Raw genomic sequence first — 22,660 nt, 5'->3', positions numbered from 1 at the left:
CTGATAATAAGATGTTAGTATTGTTCACCCTCACTTCACTTCCTCCATCTAGCAGAGTGCCATGCTCAAGAAATACTGAATGGTCCCCATCTTCAGGTGGCACCTGGTCTGGGACCAGAGAGGAGTCCATGATAAAAGGTACTGTGCAGAGCTGTATGACAGTGAATGGAGCAGACAGTGAGTGGACCTTCTCATTAACATTAGTGACTTCAGATGGCTTTCTTTTGCTTAAAATTTTTATTTTTGACATAATTTCAGCTATGCAGAAATGTTGCAAGGAAAGTACAAATAATTTCCAGATATCCTTCACCCAGATTCCCTATTTGTTAACCTTTTCCTACCTTTCCTTCCTACTGTATTTCAGGTAGATTCAGACACATAGAAAGGGTGAGTCTGTGTCAAGGTTGTTTTCCAAAGTCCTCTAAAAATGTTCCCCTTTACTAGATCCCCTCTGGCAGGAAGCTTCCTCTTGCAGAGTCTAAAAACTCCCTTCTCCTCCTTGCCCCACCCACTCCCATTGCCAAGAAGACTTAACAGGAAGAAGTGTTTGCTCAGGGATGCTGCTAAGATAGAAACACTGTGTGAAGAAGGAAGGACGCTGCTTGAACAGAAGGAGCATATTCTCTGAAGGTGCCTCTCCCCACCACACCAAGCATAAGACCCCATCTGCAAACTAGGCCAACCTTCCCAAGAGAGAGCAGGTAAGTCTGTTTGTCTGTCCTCTCGGCACAGATTGTTGGCCCTTCCCCAATGCCAAGACCTTCGGGGACACCTGTCCTGTCTGTCAGAGTCCTGGCATAGGATTTTAGAGACTGGGTCTTCTGACAGCTGTAGTCTGTATGGCCAAGACCACAGAGTAGGTCCCAGAGATCAGGGTCATTTCAAAGCTAAAGGTTCTCAAAGAGTCCAGGAGAGGATTTATTTCATTAGACAGAGTTTAGGAGGCCACAAATAGACATGGATAAAGTCTAGAGCTAAAGTGTGGGTGAAGGAGAGGGAGCATTCCATCAGTACAAGATCCTATGCATCTTCTGGGCATGGGTCAAATCTCATACTTGTAGCTAGCTGTCAATGGCATGCCTGCCTTCCAAGCCCCCCAAGGGTGCTCTGGAAAAGAGGCATAAGTCCTGCTGGAAAGAAGCCTTGTTCCCAGATTCTGAATGTGGTACTGCGTTCTAATCCCCACAGGCCTTCTCATCCCCTTCATCATGAATTGGTATATGATAATCTCTGGGCTTATCATAGTGGTGCTTAAAATGGTTGGAATGACCTTTTTCCTGCTTTATTGTGAGTATTTGAGCAACCTCTTACCCTAACCTCATACGGTCTTGTTCTTTGACTCTTTTCCCAAAATGTGTAGTTGAATATAAAGGTTACGCGCCTAAGTCTTTCCAGTTGAGGGCAGGGACCTAGTGTAGGGGCAACTGACAATACTCTTCTCACTTCCCAGCACACACAATGGGCCAGGTGCCCTGGTCTGCCTTGGGTATGTAGAACTGACCACTATCTGACGGTTGAACACCACACAAAGCTTTCGCCACTACAATGTTAGTTGGGTAAACTGAGATAAAATACTTGCCAGTGCTTCTTATTGCTGCTCAAACTTGAAAATCAGTGTCAGTTCAACCCAATGACAAGGCTGAAGTAAGAGCTGCATAATAAGGTAATGGGATTTTACTAGGGGACAGATTTCCCCCTGTGTCCATAGAAACTTCCATCCAGATGCTTAGGAGAAGAGTCTCCATAGCAAAGGGTTTCACTGCAGTTGTAGCAAGAATCTTCTCCAGCCCCAGAAACTGGTAGGGAACATGAATGACAAGGAAACATGAGTGAAAGAGGTAGTTGAGTAAAAGGTGTCTTCCCTCTGACGCAAACTGAAGCTGCATTTCCTATCACAGAAGAGAGCAGGAATAAAATATGAATATGAATAAGTAAACACATTTACAAAAAAAAAAAAAAAAACCACCTACACATCTTTGTTGACCTGAGTCAGAGAGCTTCTGATCACACAGTAACAATCATGGCACCCCAGAAGCCCCCGCAGTGATGTTGGTTTGTTATATTCATCGTGTAGCCACCTTTGGGACTGAGCCAACAACTGATTTTCTTTGCAGTCCCACAGATTTTTGGCGGAAGTAATGTCAGCTTCCTTCCCACAGAGAGCTATGGAACAGGTAATGTGCATGACAAGTATCTCCTCTGCACCTCCAGGTTCTTGTGTGCTGACTTCTTACAGACCTTTCTCCAGCCCTTCTTTCTCAAGAAATTCATTTGCAGGAAGGGTCCATAAAGATACTCTAATTGCTATAAGAAGAATACATTCTGGGGATCTAATGTATAGCATGATGACTATAGTTTACAAGACTGTATTACATACTACTTGAAAGTTGCTAAGAGACTAGATCTTAAATATTCTCACCACCAAAAAAGAGAAGGGGGGGGGGAATTATGTGACGTGATGGGGGTGTTAACTAGCCTTACTGTGTAGTTAATAACTTTGTAATATATACATGGATCAAATCATCACCTTGTACACCTAATTAAACTTACACAATGTTTATATCTCAAAGTGAGGGGGGAAAGTGCAGCACTCCCAGAAGAAAAAGGATCTAATTAACTTCCTTGCTTTTATCGATGGGAAACCTAGACTAAGCTGATTGAAATTTCTGATCCTCAGTTTTCCTCCTGGGTATGAGGATGATTTGTATATGATTACTATAATGTAATGAGAAAGTACCTTATAAACTCTGACATGTTGTACACCTACAGGAATTGCCATAAAAAAAAAAAAACATGTCCCACAAAAAAACTCAAAGATTATAATCAGTATTTTTTTGTGTGCCGATCACTCTGCTAGACCAACAGAAGAATGCGAACAGGAGATACCAGTCAGCTGTCCTCTATAAAGCACAAAGCCCCATGCCAGAAGCGAAGGGGCAAAAATGAGGGCTTTCCCTATCAAACCTCCTCCTCTTAAAGCTTTTCCAAGGACCTCCCTCTCACTTCCTCTTAAAACATTTATTACTACAAAAATCTTTAAGAGAAAGATAATTTCTTGTTCATCTTCATATCAGCTGAGGCTCCCAGAACAGTGAGTTAAATGGAGGAAATATTCATGAAATACTTACAAAGTTCTGTGCAGCTATAATCCCAAAATAGTTTCTCATGAAAACCAGGTTATTTTATATTACAAAGAGCCTTTGAGCTGGGGACTGAAATAAAAAGTGAATGCTCACTTGTATGTTTCATTAATATAATTTAAGTTGCTGATTTGGTGTCTGGGTAAACTAAATTGGCCTTCAACCACACAAGACAAATAACTGGGCAGCTGAGGAGAGGTTTTGACCAGCGTCTGAAGCCACTGCAGTATCTGTTTGGCCAACCGGGGAAAATGAGGCTTCTTAGAGGCCTATCAGTTCCCCTATTTATATTTAAAGAAATAAACGGACTCTGCTTGTAGGAAATCTCTGGAATGTTCACCTGCCTCCGTGTCTGCCAGTACCCCCAGTCTTGAACCTAGTTCCAGTTAGCCTCAATTCTTAGAATTGACAGGTTCCCATAAGAGGGAGCCAAAAGATGCCTGCAGAAGGAGGGCTCACAGGGCTGGGGAGTGGGGTGGGAGGGGGGGTGTTGGGAGATCAGACATGGGATGAACAGCACCTGCTCTGTGGAGCCCAGAGGGCAGTGCTCCAAACAGCGCCTGGGAGAGGGGAACACTGTCAAAAGTATATATAGAAAGGAGTGAGAAATTTCCCTCCTGGTACTAAATTCACCCACTCCTCTTCCTTTCTCCTGTTCTTTTTCTCAACATTTCACACCTACTGCCACACACACACACACACACACACACACACACACACACACACACAAAGATATGAAATAGGACGTGGGGTGCAGGGCATGACAAAAAATAGTAGTAGTTAGCTGGAAGCTTCAAAGAAAGAAAATGAAAAATTCTTGCAGGGGGTGGCCAAGAGTGTCTCGTCTTTGCCACTGTCCAGAGACAAATCAGGGACTCAATACCTGCTCTGTGTTGTATTCATGATGCAGTTGCCTTCAGAATTTCTTTTTGTTTCAGTCCCACTGACTTTCGGGAGCAGTAATGTCACCCTACTTCCCACACAGAGCTATGGAACAGGTAAAGTGCATGACAATTATCTCCCCTCGACATGAGGTTCTTAAGTGCTGAATTCTTAGACACTTTTCCCATTGCCTCCTTTCTTATGGAACTTTTTTGCCCAAAAGGGCCATAAAGACCTTCCAATTCATCCCTGTCATGTTGTCCACAGGGAAACTAATACTAGACTGCATGGGATTTCTTCCTGGATTGAGGATGATTTCTAGAGATATAACTGCTATAAAGACATTCATGCCCTACTATGTTATGACTCCATTCCAGGGTTGATGCTCCAAACCACTAATCCTATACTCTCTTTTGTCGCATTTCTTTAGTCTGCCCCAAAAGGTGGTATTTTCATCAAGGAGAATGCTTTTGGTTGTCCCCTTTTGAAAGGTCTTGGAACAAAAGCAGGGACTTTTGCAAAACAGAAGGATCCACTTTGGCCATTGTCAACACACAAGAGAAACTGGTGAGTGCACTGGGAAAAAGCCCATGCTACAGTAGCCTCAGCAGGTGGAGATGGTGGGGTGATTTGGTAGAGTAGGGGCAGGGTGGAAGTGAGAAATGGAGAGGTGGCTGGCTGAGAGCCCAAGCTCCTTGCTCTGAATCAGAAGGTGGGAGACTACAGTAGCAGTGGGGTATATTCCTCAGGTCATTTGAGCTAGGGAAATCCACACTGTATCGTCTCTCCCATGAAGCTTAGCAGTGCACTGGTCCAGTCCTCAGGATGGGTCAGGACATTTAAAGTGCAGGGAATGACCAAATGAGCTGATGTGCATGAAAGAATCAAGTCATAGAACTGGGATAGTGGTATACAGTTAGGATAGTAAAAATGGCAAACACAATGGAAAAACCTTTATTTTACTACCTCTTTTTATCCTCATAAAGATTATGAGGGGGTATCATTACCCATATCTTGTATATGAGGAAGCTAGGGTAGAGAAAAATAATTTGACCCAGGTTGTACACACACTAATGACAGGACAGGATTGAATTGAGTTCTCTCTAACTCTAAAACCCATGCTCTAATCAATTTTAGATCATAAGTTTTCTTCTTGATCATTGCCTCTCCTTCAAATCCCAGCATCTGCTGAGTGGTAGGCATGTGCTACATACTCCACGGCTGCTTCTCTGCCCTCTATCTTTCACCTCTCATCTATAAAGTCCTCCTGTGGTTGACGAGAACTCATAAGAGGGCCCTCTCTGAATCTTGGTGACAGGTGTCCAACAAAGAGCAGGGGTCAGGATGCTACAGATCCTCTGAGGCTAAGGGGAAATGCCTTACAGTAGAAAACCAGGAGTAAGCTGTGGGGCAGAAAGGAGAAAAGGAGAGGGGAAAAGGGGGTTGAGTAGAGGAAATTGACTCTTCCTCTACTCAACCCTCAAGTTCTGGTGCATCTCAAGTGTCATCCTTGGCATTCTGCAGAAAAAGTTCATCATGCTAACAATTTGCTAGTGATCTCAAGTATGCATCCCTAGCCAGTCTTCTCTAGACCAGACTGTATATCAAAATCCACTTTGATCTTTCAAAAGCACCCCAAACTCATCATGTTCAAAACTGAGCCAAATTATATTTTACCTCAAATGCTCTTCCTCCTTTTGTGATCCAAATACTGGTGAGTAGTCATGTCACCCAAGAATGAATGCTGATGGTTTTCTGAGACTTTACCTCTTCTCTTCTCCCCTAAATTAGTTGCTAACCAACTCTTTTCCTCTCTGTCCCCAAAGAAAATTATTCATCTCTCACCTGGATTTCTTCAGAATTCTTCCAACTCCTCTCCTTACCCCCGATTTTGCCCCTTCTTACCTATCCTCCATAGAACCCACACAAAAATATCTCTAAGACTCTAAACTGTCTGTGCCATTTTCCAAATTAACGTGGGTTAAAGTCCAGTTTTCCTAGCATGACATGTAAAGCCTTGTGTAGTCTAGCACCTCCCTTCTTGCCGGTCTTGTCTCTCCACCAGCCTCCCTTCTCCCCCTACATAACCACAGTCAGGCGCCCTGCAGTCCACCTGTGATCGGATGCTCCCTTTTCCAGGAAATCCCACACCCTCCCCTAGCATTTTCCTGACAAACAGCTATTTTTCAGAATTCATCTTACGTATCACTTCATCTTTCTAGAAGACCCCAAATCCATGTAGAATTGATCACTTCCTCCTTTCTGTCTGTTCTATACCTAGTACCTATTCCCTAGCTCTACACCTGGGAGACCTCACTATGCTTATTAACTCATCTATCTTCTCTTATTAGACCTGTGGATCTTCAACATGTTGGGATCACTGACATTTTAACAATGGTGATGAAAGCTATACACCTCTTCCTAGAAACACTGCATAAGCATAATATTTTGAGTAAAGTTCCAACAGCTTCATGAATCCCCTTCATAACCATCCATGGATCAGTGCAAGAGAGTTAAGGGTTAAGAACCCTTATTTTAAACCATTTGTCAGCAAATTTTTCTTAAAAAATGGTCAGGTGGTCAGAGAGTAAATATTTTATATTTTTAGGTCATACGGTCTCTATCACAACCGCTTAATGCTGCCCTGGTAGCTCAAAGCAGCCATAGATGATATGTAAAAAATGAGCCTGGATGTGTTCCACTAAAACCTTATTTACAAAACAGGCTAAAGTCTGGATTTTGACCACTGGCCGTAGTTTGCCAACCCTTGTTTCAGATCATAAATTTTTTAAGGAGAAACCAATTTGTTTCCATGTCCCGGCCTCATACAATGGCTCACGGGATACTCAAATCTTTGTTAAATAAGTAAATACAGTAATTAATCTTAAAGAATAATGAAATGAGACATTTCAGAGAAGGAGAATATTGGAAAAAGAGGAATAAAGCCAATAGCCCTGGGATAGAGAAATATCCAAGTGAACTTGGATACCCATTCACTTACGACAGGAGGTTTATAAAGAGTACAGAAAAGAGCCCAGGGACTCCCAGACTTCTGGCTAGAGTGATTTGTGATTCATTAGTTTAATAAAGAAACTAAGATATCATAGATTGGTGTCAATTTAGCAAATACTCAAAATTCACTGATTATTTCTCAACACAGTTTTAAATCTCCCCAACTATATTGCCTTGCTAAGAATTCAAGAAATTCACTCGATCCAACCTCATTTGGAATGTAAAATTTCTGGCAGTGAAACAGAGAGGCATGCTAAGTAAAAAAAGAATTATTTGAAATTGTCCCTTTTTAGATCATATAGTACCCTTCCTCTTCATTTTCATAGTGTGGTCCCTGGAAAGCAGCATCAGCATCACCTGGGAATTTGGTAGGAATGTAAATTCTTGGTCCCCTAAACTAGACCTCCCAGGAATCAGGAGCCCATCAAGCTGTGTTTTAACAAGACCTCCAGGTGATCCTGATGCTCTGTGTATACTGAAAACTACTCTAGGGTTTAGGGTGATGCCAGCTACAGCCAGCCCCAGAGTCCCTTACCAGCCTTCCTGCTCCCAGAATCAGATATAATCAGGGCCTTTTGGCACAAGGGAGATGGCAGAAAAAAATTTTTTTAAATAATAATAAAAAATAAAAATAAACCTTTTTGTTGAACTGTTTATTTTTTAACTTCTAGAAATTTCTGCAGGACATAATTGGTGCTGAGAAGTATTTTATTGGCTTATACCAGGATACAGAGAAAACATGGCGTTGGATCAACAACTCCCCATTCAATGGCAAGTATGTGAATATCTCACGTTTTTCTAAGGATCTTAGTTTGCCTAAAGAGACCAGACCTGAGATTCAGTGAGTTTATCCTGGAAGAGCACAAAAGCTGAGACTTTGCTTTTTGTTTTATTCCTCTCCTTTCTTCCAGTGCACCTATTCCCAGAGACACATTTTTGGTAAACTTTTATTAAGGAAAATGTCAAACATTTCTAAGTAGAGAGAAGAGTATTCATCCAATGAGTTCTTCTGTTCAAATCAAGATGCAAACAAATGCACATACATACCATTTGTTTGATATATCTCATAAGTCTCTTTTAACTCACAGACTACATTTTATTACTAAGTTTTTACAGGTTCCTCAGATGGGACTTCTTTATGTAAAGGACGTTTATTATTAGCAACTGTCTATACCTTAAAGCTATGAACTTCAATTCCCAAGAGCTACCTCCTGTGTATCATTCCATGGACATAAGTGTTGGTGGAGAATGTGACACTCCTGGTATACATAAGATGTGGAGTCAGACAGAAAGCAAGTCAGTTCCCCAGCCTATAATTGGGCTTCTCACAGAAGGAAGGCAAGGAAGATTCATTCAATGTCTACTAAATGCCAGGCACTTGCTAAGCATTTACTCATGTCATTTCCTGCAGTATTCACAATGATGCTGTAGACAAAGCTTTTATTAATTCTCATTTAACAGACAGGTGAACTGAGGATGGGAGGCTTAAAAATGTATTGAATATCACCAAGCTGGGTAGATTAAATTGTGCCTCTGCCACATCCACTTGACTCCAAAACTCATGGCATTTCCATGAAACCAGACCCTTTCCAGTCAGATTGAAAGGGGCTGAATGGCAGAAAAAGAGGTGGGGAAAGGCCAACAGAGTTTCTCCTAAAGCCAGCTGGTGCCTAGGAAAGGAAGAACAACCTCTCGATCCTCCTGCTGTGAACATAGCACATACAGTACTAAAACATTATTTCTAGGAGACAAAGACAGATGAGATGTTTCTACCACGCACAAGAGTGATTTAATCCAAGACTGTGAGTCCACCTCACAGGAGAAGGCTGTGAGAAGGCTCACAGAAAAGGGCCAGCGTAGGGCTAGATTTGGGGATAGGAGAAGGGGGACTGGAATTGGCAAAAGGCAGGACTGAAACAATGGGCCTTAACCACACTTCCTTTCCCATTTAGCATTACCAATCAGCATCAGAACTTCGACTGTGTGACCATAGGCCTAACAAATACATTCGATGCTGCACCATGTAACATCAACTTCCGCTGGATTTGTGAGAAGCTGGTGAAATGATTGCAATTCTCTGTGGCCTCTGACAAGAATAACAAACACACTTGTGGAGAAAGCAAAAAGAATATGATTGGGATTGGTACAGGAAATACAGAACATCAAATTACTGTGTCCATCTTCCACGGGTTACTGGCAGAGCTCCCTGACAAATCCTTGGGGCTAATGCTCCAGCCCCTCCACAAATATACTTGCACACACGTAACAGAGACAAACTTCCCATTCTGAGTCAGCAGTTCCCCCCAACACTCCACTTCCTAGGAGTGTCATAGCTGTGACTCTTTTTAGATCTGTACCAGACATCTAATCAATGATCCCTTTCTCCATCTCTCTACTATGAGAGGCCCTTGCCTGTGTTGGAAGTGATCTTCTGCTTTGGAGGACTGGATGTCAGTCACCTCCAGGAGACAGGGTCACTTTTAGATAGACAACTCAGTTGATATAGTGATGAGGTCTGTTTGTATAGAACTGAGCATTTCTGACTGATCGACAGGGTTTATTTTGGCCTATTGCCAGGTCTGTTTTATCCTCAGAGCACATACCCAGCACCACAGAGAAAGTGCAGACTGAGCAGGCAAAAACATGATTTAGAGAGTAGCCAGGGTAGAAGAGGGATAAACTCAGCTTGTTGACTTCACCTGTGTTCCCAAGAGACCCATGTTCACATGCATCCCACCCCTACCCAAGATAGGATAGCAGAGGTCCTCCTCAGTCTGAATTGAGGCCAGGCCTGGGGAAGGGCTCCTGGAGCCAAGCTTGGCTTATTCATGGGAATGGACAAAGGTCTGGCCAGAGCAGGAATCTTCCAGAAAACCCCTTTGAAAATAATCAGACAGCTAACATGACCAAGCAAACTGATCAATGTTTTTCAACAAAGCCCTGAAGACATACTCATGCTTAAATTTTCCTGGTCTTGAGCTGAATCTCCATTTCAGTAGATATTTATTCTTGATCATGGTTTTTTCTAGTATATTTTAAGAATTTATAATAGTCTCTTGGACCCCAGTGTTCAGAAGATATTCCTGCCTGCAGTTTAGAGAGACTCTATGAGCAGGTACAGCTTAGTGACCCAAAGATGCCACAGCCTTTTCCATGTTGGCATCACGCCCACTCAGAGCTGGTCCAGTTGACCAAAGAGTAAAAATGAGGAGGACTGCTCAAGGAAGCATGGGGAGTAGGCAAAAAGTAGGCATATAGTAGTAGTAAGGGAACACCAGAGACAAATGGAAATCATTTCCAGGAGGAAACAGAGCTCATTTGGCCACACTGGAAGAAAGGCAAGAAAAGGGTAGAAAAGTCTTGGAGCATCCTGGCTATTCTCTGCACTCGCAACAAAATTAACTACATACCTTTCTCAGTAAATGGGAAAAAGAGATGCCTGTGTGTTCTGAGTAACAAGAATTAAGCCATAAGGGAAGACTATAAAACTAATGGAAATTATAGTCACCTAAGTGAACTACTCACCAATTTATGTCTAGTAACAACATGCCACAATGACTGTGAATATCATCAGATATATGTCAAAGAAAATTGTCATTTTATTTTTTATTACTAAGCTCTAGTCCTATATTCCTATGATTCATAATTTTTGTCCAATTTGCATGGTCACCTATAGTTTTAAAAAATGAGATAATACATTAAGTGTTAGAACTTGCCTAAAGGAAGTTACCAGCAATAATATGTGTTGGGATGGAGGGGATGTTAGAATTATATCAGTATTCTGTGAAGACACAAGTTCTTTTGTGGTGTTAGCAAAGAATAAATACTGCAGTTGAGGAGAGGGGAGAGGCTGAGTCTATGGTAGATAAAGAAATAAACAGAATTCTACACCAAAAGTAATCCCCAGGATCCAGATAATAGAAAGGAAACTGCAGCCCTTCTGTTTTGAGAAGGGAAAGTTGTTGCCACACTTCCTGTTTTGTGACATAACAAACTTCAGATGTCTATAGTCAGGAAATGTAGACATCTAGTAATTTCCCTAGCAGACAGCCCAAATTTCACCCAAGATGAGGACATACTTCTGTGAAGGTTCTAAAAGAAGCCCAGCGGGCTAAGGTGGGGGTGGGGGTGGGGGTAGGGAGCACATGGGGAATATGAACACTTTGTTTTAAATTCATTCCTGGGGGTGCAGGGGCTGCCGGATCCTTAAGAGGGTAGGTAAATGTGACCTTATTGGGCAGCAGTGTATGGGTTTTTTTCAAGCAATAGAAATTTACTAAGCCACTGGATTAGAGTTTTTTACTTTGCTTCCAATATACAATGTGAATTTTTACAGATTTCTTACTCTTTCTGTCCCTTAATTTCTTTACCTATAAAATGAGGCAGTAATACCCCCATCACAAAATTCTTGTGTATATTAAACAAAACTCCCACTATGTCCCTCGTGGCAATAAACAATGGGGGAAGCACTCTGTGGAAGATTTGAAGTTGAGATCTTTATCAAAGTGGCTCTTCAGTTTGCTAAAAGCTGAATGTAGAAAAGCCACTTAATTTCTCAGATTTTCTGTTTATTCATTTAAAATATGGGAATAAAAATATGCCTAAGTCAGGTGCTTCAAAAATTCTATAATTGTCAAAAACATACTTTCCATGACTCTGACTTAACATTCAAATCACCCATCTTGTCTGTGTGAGCTAATGGTCCAATGACCAAAGTCACTGAACCCTGCCCTCGGATATTGACAGATCAGTACTGTTCATGACTGAAAACATCAGGTATGGGTAACCTTTACCTATTTTCCCTGCTGTTGCCAAATCCCATCCTCAGAAGCCATATCCTTTGGTGACCTGTGCCTTCTGAATAGTCCTGCTTCACTTCCTGGGTCTCCTTCAGCACAGGCTGAGTATTAATGCAGCAAAAGTCTTACCCTCCACTTTTACCATACCCTCTCATAGAGACTATAACTCCTGCAAGGGCCTCATGATCCCCTCATTGTTTGAGGTAGCAGAGGTATGAATACTTGAATACTTGTGGCTCTCAAGCCACAATCTTGCTCAATTTCAGGTACAAAGACTGAATTAATCAAAATCCTTTATTCATAAGATAGTCCATAGTTATATACATTATATATATATACATTATATACATATATATAGTTATATACATTATATATATAATATATCCCCCATATATAATATATATAATAACACACACATATATATCATATATATGTAAGAATGCCCATGAAAGTACCCAACATGAAAACTAGAATCCTTATAATAGTTTATAGACCTCTGTGGTCTTCTATTCCACCCTCCTGTGTCCTCACAACACAAGCAATGATCATTCTGATTCCTGTGTTCACCACTTAAATTTTTAAAAATTCGTCTTCATCTTATTTTTATGTACTCTTTTTAGCTTTATAAAAAGGTATTATGGGGGCAACTGGGTGGTTCAGTCAGTTGAGCATCCAACTTTAGCTCAGGTCATGATCTCACGGTTCATGGATTCGAGCCCCGTGTAGGGGCACTCTCTCTGCCCCTCTCCTGCTCATGCTCTGTCTCTCAGAAATAAATAAACGTTAAAAATTTGGGGGGGGGGGGAAGGTATTATGATGTAAGGGATCATTTAAAGCTTTTTTTTTTTCATTTCATGGTAAATGATTCATTCATATTGTTGAGGTTTATTAATTTTGACTACTATATAATATTCCATTGTGTGACTACGTAAACCATGACTGTTCCAGTGGTGTGCAGTTGGATTGCTGACAGGTTTTTGCTAATGTGAACAGGGCTACCATGAACATTCTTCTGGTGTTCATATACAAGAGTTTCTCTTGAGTATATTCTGAAGAGAGATGCGTTGGGTTATAGGGTATGCAAATTCTGAATTTTTTAAGATAATGCAGAATAGGGGTGCCAGGGTGGCTCAGTCGGTTAAGCATCTGACTTTGGCTCAGGTCATGATCTCGCGGTCCGTGAGTTCGAGCCCCGCGTCGGGCTCTGTGCTGACAGCTCAGTCTAGAGCCTGTTTCAGATTCTGTGTCTCCCTCTCTCTGTGACCCTCCCCCATTCATGCTGTCTCTCCCTGTCTCAAAAATAAATAAACTTTAAAAAAAATTAAAAAAAAAAGATAATGCAGAATAGTTTCCAAAGAGATTATATCAATTTTCAATGGTCTTAATCTGTTTTCCCTAATTATTAATGTATTATTTAGAGTAGTGCCAGATGCTATTGCAAACTACAAATGCTCAGTGGCTGATCACAATAAAAGCTTATTTCTCATTAATGTATAGCCATGTATTATGACTACTGAAGGCACAGACTCTGCTCCACAGGATCATTTAGGAACCTATGTTGGTAGAATGTTTTCTATCTTCAACATAGGGCCTCAAGGATGTATGTGAAAGAGAGAGAAGAATATGCATGAAGAAGTCTTTGGGACTAGATTTGGAAATTGTGTACATCACTTCTACTCACATACCATTGGCTAGAACTCATTCACATGACCACTCTTATCTGCAGAAAGAGAGGAATTTTTATTTTAGCTGTGTGAATAAAAAGACGAAATGTTTGATGATCACTTAGCAGTCTCTGCCCCAACTAAGGTGGTTGAGTATTTCTTTATAGGTTTATTGAAGGTAGATATAGATATGGATATACATAGATATAGAGAGAATTTCCTTTTCCATAAAATGTGTATTTGTAATATTTGCCTATTTTTGTACTGAGTTGTTTGCACTTTTATTTTTTTTTCAATATATGAAATTTATTGTCAAATTGGTTTCCATACAACACCCAGTGCTCATCCCAAAAGGTGCCCTCCTCCATACCCATCACCCACCCTCCCCTCCCTCCCACCCCCCATCAACCCTCAGTTTGTTCTCAGTTTTTAAGAAAGCTTATGAAGGTAATTGAAGAAGATATAAAGAAATGGAAAGACATTCCCTGCTCATGGATTGGAAGAATAAATATTGTCAAAATGTCAATACTATCGCAAGCTATCTACACATTCAATGCAATCCCAATCAAAATTGCACCAGCATTCTTCTCGAAACTAGAACAAGCAATTCTAAAAATCATATGGAACCACAAAAGGCCCCGAATAGCCAATGTTTGCACTTTTAAAAATGATTTTTAGAAGTTCTTTATATAATACTTCATTTGTTATGTTAATTGAGAATTTCTTCCCCAGTTTGTCACTTGCCATTTCACCTCCTCTAAGGTATCTTCTGATGAGTACAAGTTCCTAGTTTTAATAAAGTCTAGTATATCTATCTTTTTTTTATATCATCTCTTTTTGTATAATGTTTAAGAGCCCCTTTCTCTATGCCAAAATCTGAAAGATATTCACCAACATTTTCTTCCAAAGAGTTTAAAGCTTAAGTGTTGACCTATGAATTTGATCCATCCTGAATTGATTTTAGTGTATAGTGTGATATAAGATTCAATTTTACTTTTTGCCATATGGATACCTTTTTTCCAGCTCCATGTAATGTTCTTCCTTTCCTCATTTTTGTCATACCAATGATTCATATAATATGGGTCTCTCTTGGAATGTTATTTCATTACAGTGATTGATTTGTCTATTCTTTAGGTTCATACTGTCTTCATTACTACAGCTTCAGAATAAATTTTGATATCTGTCAGGGGAAATCCCACCCCCTGCTTGTTCATTCAATACTGAAAATTCTGAATATCCTTGGCCATTTACACTTCCCAATAATGTTCAGAATTGGTTTACCAATTTCCATGAAAACCTTTACAAACTTCCATGAAAACAATCTTGATTGTTATAGTATTGAATCTATAGATAAATTTTGGGATAATTTACATATGATGTTAAATCTTTTATCCTTGAACTTGATATGTATCTTAATTTATTTAGATTTTCTTTAGTGTCTATTACAAAGTTCATTTGCTTTTTTTTTCTTTTTACAAAGAAGTTCTCCTAAAATCTTTATTTTGAAACAAGATTTTATTTATCTTATTTTTATTTTTATTTAAATCCAAGTTAGTTAATGTATAGTGTAATAATGGTTTCAGGAGTAGAATTTAGTGATTCATCACACATGTAATACCCAGTGCTCATCCCAACAAGTGCCTTCCTTAATACCTATCACCCATTTAGCCCATTCCCCCCACCCAACACCCCTCCAGCAACCCTCAGTTTGTTCTCTGTATTTAGAAGTCTCTTATGGTTTGCGTCATCTCTGTTTTTGTAGTTGTCATTGTGGTTGTGGTTGTGGTTGTTGTTTGGTACATAAAGGTGATTTCATTAAAGCACAAGGACATCTGTTTTGTTTCTTAAATTCCACATACTAGTGACATTATATTATATTTATCTTTCTCTGACTGACTTATTTCACTTAGCATAAGATATTCTAGTTCCATCCGTGTTGTTGTAAAAGGCAAAATTTCATTCTTTTTGATTGCCGAGTAATATTCCATAAATACAAATATAATATATATATATATATATATATATATATATATATACACAATATATACAATATATATATATATATATATATATATATATATATATATATATATAACATCTTCTTTATCCATTCATAGTCGATGGGCATTTGGGCTCTTTCCATAATTTGGCTATTGTAGATAGCTCTGCTATAAACATTGGGGTGCATGTGTCCCTTCAAATCAGCATTTTTTAGTATATGTGCTGCCGAAGCGAGCACTCAAATCAGCATTTTTTTATCCTTTGGATAAACACCTAGTAGTGCAACTGCTAGGCGATAGGATAGTTCTATTTTTACTTTTTTTTGGAACCTTCATACTGTTTTCTAGAGTGGCTGTACCAGTTTGCATTACCACCAAAAGAGCAAGAGGGGACCCCTTTCTCTGCATCCACTCCAACATCCGTTGTTGCTTGAGTTGTTAATTTTAGTCATTCTGACAGATGTGGTGGTGTCTCATTGTGGTCTTGATTTGTCTTTTTCTGATGATGAATGATGTTGAGCATCTTTTCATATGTCTGTTAGCCATCTGGATGTCTTCTTTGGAAAAGTATCTATTCATGTCTTATGCCCATTTCTTAACTGGATTATTTGTTTTTCGGGTGTTGAGTTTGATAAGTACTTTATAGATTTTTGGATACTAACCCTTTATGTGATACGTCATTTGCAAATAATCTTCTCCCGTTCTGTCAGTTGCCTTTTAATTTTGCTGATTTTCTCCTTCACTGTGCAGAAGCGTTTTATCTTAATGAGGTCCCAATAATTCATTTTTGCTATTGTTTCCCTTGCCTCTGGAGACATGTCAAGTAAGAGGTTGCTGTGGCTGGAGTCAAAGAGGTTGTTGTGTGTTTTCTCCTCTAGGATTTTGATGTTTTCCTGTCTCACATTGAGGTCTTTCCTCCATTTTGGGTTTATTTTTGGGTATGGTGTAAGAAAGCAGTCCAGGTTCATTCTTCTGCATGTCACTATCCAGTTTTCCCAGCACAATTTGCTGAAGAGACTGCTTTTTTTCCCATTAGATATTCTTTCTTGATTTTTGGAAGATTAGTTGGCCATACACTTGTGGGTTCATTTGTGGGTTCTCTATTTTGTTCTATTGATCTGTGTCTGTTCTTGTGCCAACACCATACTTTCTTGATAATTACAGCTTTGTAATACAGCTTGAAGTCTGAGATTGTGATGCCTCCAGGTTTGGTTTTCTTTTTCAACATTACTTTGGCTTTTTGGGGTCTTTTCTGGTTCCATACAAATTTTAGAATTGTTTGTTCTAGCTCTGTGAAAAATGCTAGTGTTATTTTGATAGGGATTGCACTGAATGTGTAGATTGTTTTGGGTAGTATCAACATTTTAACAATATTTGTTCTTCTAATCCATGAGCACGGAATGTTTTTCCATTTCGTGGAAAACCTGAAAGACTCCACCAAAAAACGGCTAGAACCTCTGAAGTCACAGGATATAAAATCAATGTACACAAATTGGTTTCATTTCCATACACCAATAATGAAGCAGCAGAAAGAGAAATAAAGGAATCGATCCCATTTATAATTGCACTGAAAACCATAAAATACCTAGGAATAAGCCTGACCAAAGAGGTAAAAGATCTGTATGCTAAAAATTATAGAAAGCTTATGCAAGAAATTGAAGAAGACAGATTTGCTTTAATATGCACAATGTTTACTTACCATCAATAAAATTGATACTTAAGGATAATGTGACATGATTTATCTTGTGGCTTTGAGTAAACTAAGCATGCCACCAGTTGCTTCTCCTGAAGTGTAACTCACTTACTCTAGAATAATTCACTCTGACCCTTAGCCTTTTATCTACCATCTTGCCTGGAGCTTTGCTTCTCTGTTCCAAAGCCCTGAAGCTACAGACAGATGAGGCTCAACATCCTTCCTCTCACTCCTGTATCATGGTCTCTGATTAATACTGAATCATTTAGCTGTAACTAATCTTTATTACCATGATACTGCCAAAATGATGTAGAATGTACTAGTTAAAAACACACACCTTAAATTAGATATCTATTGGTAGAATCTTTGTTCTGTTCATTTACTATTTGGGAAGCCTCGGAGAAATTACCTAATCTCTCAAAAACTTAGTGCCAAGCACTGTTTTAAGGTACTAAGGATACAGCAGAAAATAAAACAAAGTACCTGTCCTCACAAAGCATATAATGAGTGGGATGTATTACTTGGAAATCAAAAAGAATGAAATCTTGCCATTTGCAACTACGTGGAGGGAACTGGAGTGTATTATGCTAAGTGAAATTAGTCAGTCAGAGAAAGACAAAAATCATATGACTTCACTCATATGAGGACTTTAAGAGACAAAACAGATGAACATAAACGATGGGAAACAAAAATAATATAAAAACAGGGAGGGGGACAAAACAGAGGAGACTCATAAATATGGAGAACAAACTGAGGGTTGCTGGAGGGGTTGTGGGAGGGGGGAATGGGCTAAATGGGTAAGGGGCATTAAGGAATCTACTCCTGAAATCATTGTTTCACTATATGCTAACTAATTTGGATGTAAATTTTAAAAAATAAAAAATAAAATTAAAAAAAAAAAAAAAAAACTTAGTGCCAAGCACTATTTTAAGGTACTAAGGATACAGCAGAAAATAAAACAAAGTATCTGTCCTCACAAAGCATATAATCTAGTGGGATGATACCAACAATAAATAAATTAATTAATGTGTATTAGGTGGTAATAAGTATTATGAATAAAAAGCAGAATTATAGGGGGACAAGGACTGTTAGAGTGTAGGTGTAGGTTTGTTATTTTTCATTTAGTGTTTAGAGGAAGCTTCCTTGAGGTGACTTTGAAGAAGTAATTTCTGGCAAGTGAGAAACTGCTTCATACAAATATCTTGGGTAATTCCAGCTGGTCCTGGGACAAGACTGTTCTCAGTGGATTCAAGAAATACCAAGGAGGCTACTATGTTTGTAACACAATGAATGAGAAAGAGAGTATTAGGTGATGAGGCCAGAAGTCTTTGGGAACCAGAATTAGTTAGACAACAGTAGAAATATAGAAAATGATGGTGATCTAGGTATTAAAATCTTTTAAAAAAATTAGCTAACATGGCCCAAAGGTTTGCAGATGACTGCAACTAGCAGGGAAAAAATGGCTGGTAGAACAACAGCTTCAAAGCTAGGCAAAACTTAAAGCCAAGGGTGGGGGAAATGCATAGTGGTTATAAGAAGGTAATAATAAATAAGAAAGACACCTAACCCACATCCAGGCTCAGAGGAGTGAAAAAAAATCATGACATCAGAGGAGCTGTGGGCGTCCTTAGAGGATGTATGTTTCAAATAAAGCATGAGGATCAGTGAAACATTCAGAAGTTGAGGATATAAAACACTTTGATGTTCCCTGAGTTTCAGAGTGATAGAGAAAGTGTTTCACAAGAATTTCGCTTGTGAGGTCATCACAATGTCAATCAAAGTCATCAATGACCTCCAAATAGCTAAGTCTAGTGGTCAATTCTTAGGTGTCACTTTACTTGATCTCCAAGGACCATGTGACATTCTTCAACAACTCCTTAAAAAACATCCTCCACTGAGCGTTTGAGACACCATCCTCTCCTGGTTTGTGTCTAGTTGTGTGGCCACTAGTCCCCCGTCTCCTTTGTTGATTCCTATCTATTTGCTTGTCTCTAATCATAAAAACTCAGAGCCTTGTCATTTGCATTATTTTTTTTCTTTTGTATCTATAGGCTTCCTTTGGTCACTCAACTATTCTCATAGATTTAAATACCACCTGCATTCACTTGACTCACATTTCTATATCCAACTTGAACTGCCCTGGACTCCAGGGTTTTATATTTAACTGCCTCCTCAACATATTCTTAGATATTTAACAGTAGACATCTCAAGCTTACTTTGTTCATAACTGGACTCCTGATATTCTCCAGTTAAATATTTCCAGAAAATATATAATTATTAACCCACTGGTTTTTTACATATCATACGAAAACAAATCCTATTGCCACTAAGAAACTATGGATTAAATAGATATATGTTAGGGAGAGAGAGAAAAATATATATACAGTGAATCCTTGAACAATTTGGGGTTTGGGACACCGACCCCTCACACAGTCACATAGTCAAAAATCCACATATAACTTTTGACTCCCCAAAAACTTAGCTCCTAATGACCAGAAGCCTTACCAATAACATGAACGCCGATTAACAGATATTTCATGTTATATGTATTATATACTGTATTCTCACAACAAACTATGCTAAAGAAAAGAAAATATGATTAAGAAAATCATAAGGAAGAGAAAATACATTTACAGTACATTATGTATATTTATTGAAAAAAATCCATGTATAAGGGAGCTCAGGCAGTTCAAACCCATGTTGCCCAAGGATCAACTGCATTTAAAAACAGACCAGTCCACTCCTTCACTGCTTTCATTCTGATCCAGGTGCTTATCATCTCTAGGTTACATCATTGTAGCAGTCTTTGTGGTAAATTAAACTATTGAAAATATTCACTTTTCACCCATCAAAGCAAAAATTTCCCCCAGACAAAGTTAAACAGGCCTAGAAGACTTTATTCAAGGTTACTGCAATAGGAGAGGGGGGCCAGAACTCAGCCTGCATTCAACTCCACTAAAACAAAGAATGGGAGAGTTTTTAAGCCCTGAGATGTGCTACCAGAAAAGTACTGAAGTACCTTAATGGAGAGATTGATCAATGGGGTAAGCACATTGAGCTGCTCCTGAGCCTGTAAAGGGTGAAGAAAAAGAATTTACAATTATAAGTGCTCTAAAGTAAATAATCTAAGAATAGGGATGGCAAGGGTCTGGAGTCAGGAAGAAGCCTATCTAAAGTTCAGAGAGGCAAGAGAAACACTATGGCTGTATTGGTCAACCCCTTTCTGCCCTAATTTCCTCAAGTGATGCACTTCTCCATACATTGATTCTGGATTCTTCCATGTAACTGGCTTTGATCAACAGAATGAGACCAAAACTTCAGTGTGCCAGTTCTCAGCCCAGGCCTTAGGAGGCCTTTAGTATTTCCATCTGTGTTTTCTTGTGTCCTGCCACTATCAGAGGAAGAAGTGCTCAGGTAAGCCTGCTGGTGCCAAGAAGAAGAGGAGAGACACCCCAGTTGAAACATCAGTGTGGACCCAGCCTAGACCAGCCACCTGCCATCCAACCCTTAGACTCACACACAAGCTGACCTGAGATTAGCAGAACCACCAGCTGAGCCTGGCCTAGATAGGCTGAAGCCCTAATGCATAAAAATAAAAGTTTATTGTTGTATGCCCCTGGAGTTTTATGCTTAGCTCTTATATAGCAGAAGCTAACTGATATAATCTCCTAAGTGGTCTCCCTCCTTCTCTCTTACTGGCCTTTAATCAACTGTCTACATAGCAGTCAGAATAATCTCACTAAAACATTGGACAGATTCTGTCACTCTTTTTCAACAACTTGCAATACTTTCCAACTCACTCCTCGAAAAGGCAAAAGTCTTTTAAAAGCTTACAAGGCTCTGTATGATCTAAATCCTGATTACTTCTCTGACTGAATTTGCTCTTACACGCCCTATACTTGCTCCATTCTGGCATCTTTACCTACGCTTGCCCAAGGGTCTCTCCAATTGTTGTTCACTATGCCTGGGGTGTTCTGTAATGGGCATCCAAAGGGCTTTGTACTTCATTCTCTCAAGCTTTCCCTGACAACCCTACTTAAAATTTCAAGACTCCCTCAATAGATGGTCCCATACAGTCCTATTTCACTTTTCTTCATAAAACTTTTTCACAATCTAACATATTATTTTTAACAAGTTTATTGAGATATAATTCACATAGCACAAAGTCACCCATTTAAACTGCACAATTAAATGCTTTTTGGTATATTCACAGATATTTGCAATGATCACCTCAAAAATAAAGCCTGCACATGGACTGGAAAAACAAATATTGTTAAAATGTTGATACCACCCAAAGCAATCTCCATATTCAATTAAATCCCTATCAAATAACACCAGCATTCTTCACAGAGCTAGAACAAACAATTCTAAAATGTGTATGGAACCAGAAAAGACCCCAAATAGCCAAAGTAATGTTGAAAACAAAAATCTGGAAGCATCACAATCCTGGACTTCAAGCTGTATCACAAAGCTATAATCATCAAGACAGTATGGCACTGGCACAAAAATAGACACATAGATCAATGGAACAGAATAGAGAACCAAGAAATTGACCTACAGATGTATGCTCAACTAATCTTCGACAAATCGAGAAAGAATATCTAATGGAAAAAAGACAGTCTCTTCAGCAAATGGTGTTGAGAAAATGGGACAGTGACATGCAGAAGAATGAACCTGGACCACTTTCTTACACCATATACAAAAATCAACTCAAAATGGAGGAAAAACCTAAATGCGAGGCAAGAAAACATCAAAATCCTAGAGGAGAGGGGCGCCTGGGTGGCTCAGTCAATTAAGCGTCCAACTCTTGATTTCAGCTCAGGTCATCATGGTTCATTAGTTCAAGCGCCATATCGGGCTCTGTGCTGGCAGTGTGGAGCCTGCTTGGGATCCTCTCTCTCTCTCTCTCTCTGCCCCTCCGCCACTTGTTTTCTCTCTCTCTCTCTCTCTCTCTCTGTCTTTCAAAATAAATTAATTAAACTCAAAAAAATTCTAGAGGAGAAGACAGAACAACCTCTTTGACCTTGGCTGCAGCAACTTCCTACTAGACATATCCCAGAGGCAAGGGAAACAAAAGCAAAACTGAACTATTGGGACCTCATTAAGATAAAAATCTTCTGCACAGCAAAGGAAACAATTAACAAAACTAAAAGGCTGACAGAATGGGAGAAGATTATTTGCAAATGACATATCTGTTAAAAGGTTAGTATCCAAAAATCTATAAAGTACTTATCAAACCCAACACCCAAAAACCAAACAATCCAGTGAAGAAATGGGTAGAAGACATAAATAGACACTTTTCCAAAGAAGACAACCAGATGGCTAACAGACACATGAAAAGATGCTCAACATCACTCATCATCAGAAAAAGACAAATCAAAACCCCAGTTAGATACCACCTCACACCTGTCAGAATGGCTAAAATTAACAACTCAGGCAACAACAGATGTTAGAGAGGATGCAGAGAAAG

General features: G+C 39.4%; 2 protein-coding genes across 5 annotated transcripts in view; one reads left to right on the top strand and one right to left on the bottom strand.

Annotated features, from left to right (window-relative positions):
• Window positions 1-535: 535 nt before the first annotated feature.
• Window positions 536-11,147, top strand: CLEC5A (C-type lectin domain containing 5A). Of its 4 annotated transcripts, none has more exons than XM_042926883.1 (7): window positions 536-701; window positions 1,189-1,287; window positions 2,115-2,174; window positions 4,079-4,138; window positions 4,453-4,589; window positions 7,706-7,809; window positions 8,987-11,147. In XM_042926883.1, the coding sequence occupies exons 2-7, from the start codon at window positions 1,209-1,211 to the stop codon at window positions 9,099-9,101; spliced, it is 555 nt and encodes a 184-aa protein (XP_042782817.1). In that variant the 5' UTR covers window positions 536-701; window positions 1,189-1,208; the 3' UTR covers window positions 9,102-11,147. The 4 variants fall into 4 exon arrangements, with proteins under 4 accessions (XP_042782817.1, XP_042782820.1, XP_042782819.1 ...); XM_042926886.1 differs by having other exon boundaries at window positions 7,706-7,805; window positions 8,987-9,056; XM_042926885.1 differs by lacking the exon at window positions 2,115-2,174.
• Window positions 11,148-20,066: 8,919 nt separating this feature from the next.
• Window positions 20,067-22,660, bottom strand: part of LOC122212831 (olfactory receptor 9A4-like) — an 85,532-nt gene continuing 82,938 nt past the window's right edge. Inside the window, exon 7 of the transcript XR_006199340.1 lies at window positions 20,067-20,260. The gene's annotated coding sequence lies outside the window, so the exon portion shown is untranslated. The remainder of the gene's footprint in view (window positions 20,261-22,660) is intronic.

This window comes from Panthera leo, chromosome A2, assembly GCF_018350215.1.
Source record: "Panthera leo isolate Ple1 chromosome A2, P.leo_Ple1_pat1.1, whole genome shotgun sequence".
Taxonomy (NCBI): domain Eukaryota; kingdom Metazoa; phylum Chordata; class Mammalia; order Carnivora; family Felidae; genus Panthera; species Panthera leo.
This window is presented reverse-complemented; position numbering and strand designations above follow the sequence as displayed.